The sequence below is a fragment of the Penaeus monodon genome, chromosome 7 (genome assembly GCF_015228065.2).
Source record: "Penaeus monodon isolate SGIC_2016 chromosome 7, NSTDA_Pmon_1, whole genome shotgun sequence".
Lineage (NCBI taxonomy): Eukaryota > Metazoa > Arthropoda > Malacostraca > Decapoda > Penaeidae > Penaeus > Penaeus monodon.
Window position 1 is genome coordinate 5,338,320 of NC_051392.1, and position 5,000 is coordinate 5,343,319.

General features: G+C 33.4%; 1 protein-coding gene across 1 annotated transcript in view; it reads left to right on the forward strand.

The window, feature by feature from the left end:
* The window catches only part of LOC119575000 (neuronal acetylcholine receptor subunit alpha-5-like), a 20,360-nt gene that overhangs the window by 8,180 nt on the left and 7,180 nt on the right, over positions 1-5,000 (forward strand). The window contains 1 exon segment of the mRNA XM_037922312.1: positions 2,314-2,509. Within this exon segment, the coding sequence (XP_037778240.1) occupies positions 2,314-2,509 (196 nt within the window).

Genomic DNA, 5,000 nt, shown 5'->3' on the forward strand with positions numbered 1-5,000 from the left:
TTATTTATTTGTTTATTTATTTATTTTTCTGTTTTCCCCTCCGACTCTCTGAAAGAAAAGAGAGAGGGATAAAAAAAGCGCAAAATATATCGACTTTCTTTTTTCCCCCGAAAACATTACAAACCTTTTAAAGTGTTAAGAGCTCTTTTTTTCGTTTTTTTTTTTTTTTTTTTTTTTTTTTTTTTTTTTTTTGCGTCAGCTGGAACAGTAAACTTTTTTCTGATTTCTGATTCCTTTCGCAACTCTCACACTTTTTCCATCTTTCTGTCTATTTTGTTTTGTTTTTTTCTCTCTCTCTGCCTACCTATCTATCTTTCTATCTATCTCCATATCAACGTCTCTCTATTTTCCTACTTATTTATCTCTATTTTTCTCATTATGTTTCATTATTTTTCTCTTTATCTCTATCTAACTGTATCTCTTTTTCTTTATACACCTACTATTATATACATTAATTGGGCCGCGGTGGCCGAATGGTTAGAGCGTCGGACTCAAGACTGTCACGACGGGAATCTGAGTTCGAGGGTTCGAGTCACCGGCCGGCGCGTTGTTCCCTTGGGCAAGGAACTTCACCTTGATTGCCTACCTAGCCACTGGGTGGCCAAGCCAGCCCAAGTCAAGTGCTGGTCCCAAGCCCGGATAAATAGAGAGAATGATTACCTAAAAAGGTACCACCGGCACTCTCCGTGGAAAGGAACTGGGGACCCTACCACGTACTCACTCCAAGAGCATCACAACATGAAAAACTACAATTAAGTATCATGCTGTGACCACGGCGACTCAGACATGAACCTACCGTTAAAAGAAGAATTATATACATTGCTATTATATATATCTCTTCATATCTATTATATATATTATTCATATATATTATATCTGTTATATATCTCCATATATATAATATATATATATATATATATATATATATATATATATATATATATATATATATATATATATATAATAGATATCCATATATCGATCTCTTTCTTTCTATATCTCTTCATCATTCATTCTTCCTATCTCCCATTCATCTTCACCTTGCTTTTCTTCACTTCTCTTTTATTCTCACTGTCTCCTGTCACTATTCGTATGTTTTGTGTGAAATGTTACCTTCAGTATTGCATATTCTGCAACATCCCTCAGCTTTTAGAATATGAATATTTAAGCGTAAGTAGGATTTATAATACATGATGGGGAGAAAATACTTTAATGGAATCCCTGTGACAGTAATTTTGGTTAATGCTAAAAATGCAAATAATGTTAAGAAGTAGAAATTCTGAATAATATTTCACGATTTTGATAGATTATTAAAGACAATAATAGTAATTATAATGATAATGATTATATCATTATCATATAATATCATATAATGATGATTGTAAAGGTATTAATACGAAAAATAACCAAACGTTATTTAAACATCATTTTAATAGACACAAATGTCACGGATTCCTAAACAGGGCACAAATTCGGGGGGGGGGGGGGGGGTGTAAAAGTGCCCATTGAAGAGGGGGGAGGGGGAGTGGGTTCCAGGGGAGGGGGGAGGAGGTGGAGAGACAGGCCCTGCGGGGAAAAAAGGTAGGAATTTCTGTTACTACACTGAAAATTTTTTCTTCAAAAGCTGTTGTCATATTAATATTTGAATTTGCTTATGTATTGATTTTTTATTTTTATTTATTTTATTTTTTATTTTTTTTTAAATTTCTGATCAGTTGAAATTGTAAAATATAAAGTGTTAATAATATTAATAATAATAATATTGATAATGATTATGGTAACAATAATTATGATGATGATAATATTGATAATAATAGTAATAAGGATGATGATAATAATGATGATGATGATGATGATGATGATGATAATAATGATGATGATGATGATGATGTGATGATGATGATGATGATGATGATGATGTGATGTGATGATGATGATGATGATGATGATGATGATGATGATGATGATGATGATGATAGTAGTAGTAGTAGTTATGATAATAGTAACAACGATAAATATAATAATCATGATAATGATGATGATGCTAATGATTATGATAATAATGATAATGGTAATAATAATAATGATAATAATAATGATAATGATAATAATAATGAGAATTATAATCATCGTCATAAAAATAATAGTAATAATAGCAATAATAATAATAATAATAATACTTTTAATAATAATAATAATGATAATAATAATAATATTAATTTTAATAATAATAATGATAACAACAATAACAAAAACAACAACAATAACCACAGCTTTGAAGATCAAACGATCACAGTCATTGCAATCCCACAGATCGACATATCGCAGCGACTGACAGCTGACGGACGCAACATCAGCCGTGGAGAGTGGGATTTGGTGTCAGCATCCCTCATTCGTAAGGAAAATAATTACGAGTGTTGTCCTGAGCCTTATGTCTCCATCTGGCTGACACTCACCCTACAGCATTATGCACCAGCTTTTTTCTGGACAGTCAAGTTACCAGCTGTAGGTGAGTAGGGAGCGTTGGTGTAGTTGGTGAAAGTGTGATTGCGAGAGAGAGTGTATGGGGAGTGTCCTTGGTGAAAGGGTGATTGCGAGAAAGTGTGTAAAGGGAGTGTGATTGGTGAAAGTGTGATTCGTGAAAGGGAGATTGCGAAAAAGTGTGAATGGGAAGTGTGGTGATTGTCAGAGCATTTGTATAGAAAGTGTGATTGGGTAAAAGCGTACGAAAGTGTGTATTTGTAGAAGAGTGTGTGTGTGTGCTGGTTTAAAAATGTTAAGTATAAGAAAGTGTGTGCGCGCGCGCGCGTGTGTGTGTGTGCGCGCGCTTGCGTGCCTGCGTGCGTGTCTGCGCGCGTGCTAGTGTGTGTGTGTGTGTGTGTGTGTGTGTGTGTGTGTGTGTGTGTGTGCGTGCGTGCGTGCGTGCGTGTGTGTATGTGCGTGCGTGTGTGTGAAGGTGCGCGCATTTGACAAATTGTGTCTTTTTTTTTTTTTTTACTTTCCTACGTCCATTTCATCAAAAAAAAAAAAACATATGTTTTGTGTTAGACACTAGGTGTTTGTGTCCAAGCGTTCAATAATGCGCATTTTAGTGTAACCGTTCGTGTGTGTGTGCAGGTGTTTATGAGAAGAAAGGAGAGAGAGAGACTATTCGCATGAGAATAAGCTTAAATTGAAGTCTGAGGTGGAGTGCGGTCTGTTGAATAGCATTATGTAGATTTATGAGCTTGCAATTGAAAGGTTGATGTGCAGGGAACTCCATTTGATGATTTCGAGTTTAATATAGTTACAGACCAGAGGGGTAAGTCTCGTGCTCAACGTTTTGGGTTATTGTACTTTATGATATATATATATATATATATATATATATATATATATATATATATATATATATATATGTATGTGTGTGTGTGTGTGTGTGTGTGTGTGTGTGTGTGTGTGTGTGTGTGTGTGTGTGTGTGTGTGTGTGTGTGTGTGTGTGTTTGTATATATATGTATATATTATATATGCATATATGTGATATGTGTGTGTGTGTGTGTGTGTGTGTGTGTGTGTGTGTGTGTGTGTGTGTGTGTGTGTGTGTGTGTGTGTGTGTATGTGTACACAATTCTCTGTGTGTACACGGGTACTTGTTCACGTACTATATAGACTGCGTGTATTACAATTACTCATGTTCGGCACTTCCATGTAGTATGTTTAACTTACCACCATAAAACTTGATTAAAACGTTCTTAAAAGTAGGTAAAACATTTCGTTCACATAGCTTAAAACTTGCATGAACTCCTAAAGTTACAAATGAAAAAAAAAGAAAGGAAAAAAATAGAAAGAAAAAGAGAAGAAAAAAAGGAAGAAAACAATAATATATAAAAACAGATATATATATATATATATATATATATATATATATATATATATATATATATATATATATACATATATATTATATATATTGATGAAACGAGGAAAGGGAATTGAGTTGTTTAGCATAACTGTATTTCAGCAATATCAATTCTAATAATAAACAGGCATTAGTCAGAATTCCACAGGCCTTCCAGTCAAATAACAAGTTACACCTGAAAAATACTGTTGTTTTGAATATGTCATTCCTACATAAATGGAATTTTCACAGTGGCCTTAATTAACGGCAACTCTGTGATGCTCAGAACCATTGTTTTATACATTTAAAAGTTGTTGTTTTTTCTCGTAAATGGAATATTAGTTATCCGATTACTGTTATTCTATGCATTAAAAACAATGTATACATACGTACAATATATACTGCACAACAGTCACTGCTCAATACCTTTGTATTTCGAATTTCTAAATGAGCATCAGTTATGTAATTATCAAATGGAGTAAAGACTATTTCGTAGCATTATACCGAAGAAGAATACAGGCTCGTTGTCTTATGACCTTACTGGATTGGTAAATGAAATGTTTAGATATTCCATTTTTATTGTCTTTCTTGAAATTCGAAATTAATTGCATGGATGATTCACGTAATTTTTAAAAGTCGTTCTGAAAGTATAGAACTCACATACTATGCATATTTATGATAACCGTAGCTGGTGCTATGATTCCCGTAGTTACTGTTGTTATAATCATCTGTTATGTCTAATATGTTATTAGTATTCTTATTCTTCTTATTATTCTTATTACTCCTGTTCTTATTCTTCTTAACATTCTTCCTAATCATCATTATTATCATTTTGTCATCATCATCATCATTGTTATTCTTATTCTTATCATCATTATTGCTAATCTCATCATTACCAATACCAATTTCCATTCCTCTCGTGATTACTAATAATCACTATTCTCTCCATAACCAATATCACTCTCTATTACTAGGCATATATATACGCCACACTCAGTATTGTTTGCAGAGTCAACACATTAAGCCTATAGCTGATTGTACAGCTCTCTTTGATTAGGCTTACACAGTCTCCTGTTGGCTTCTCTCATTGCATCGGCTCAGTATAGGCCTATAAGGAAGCCC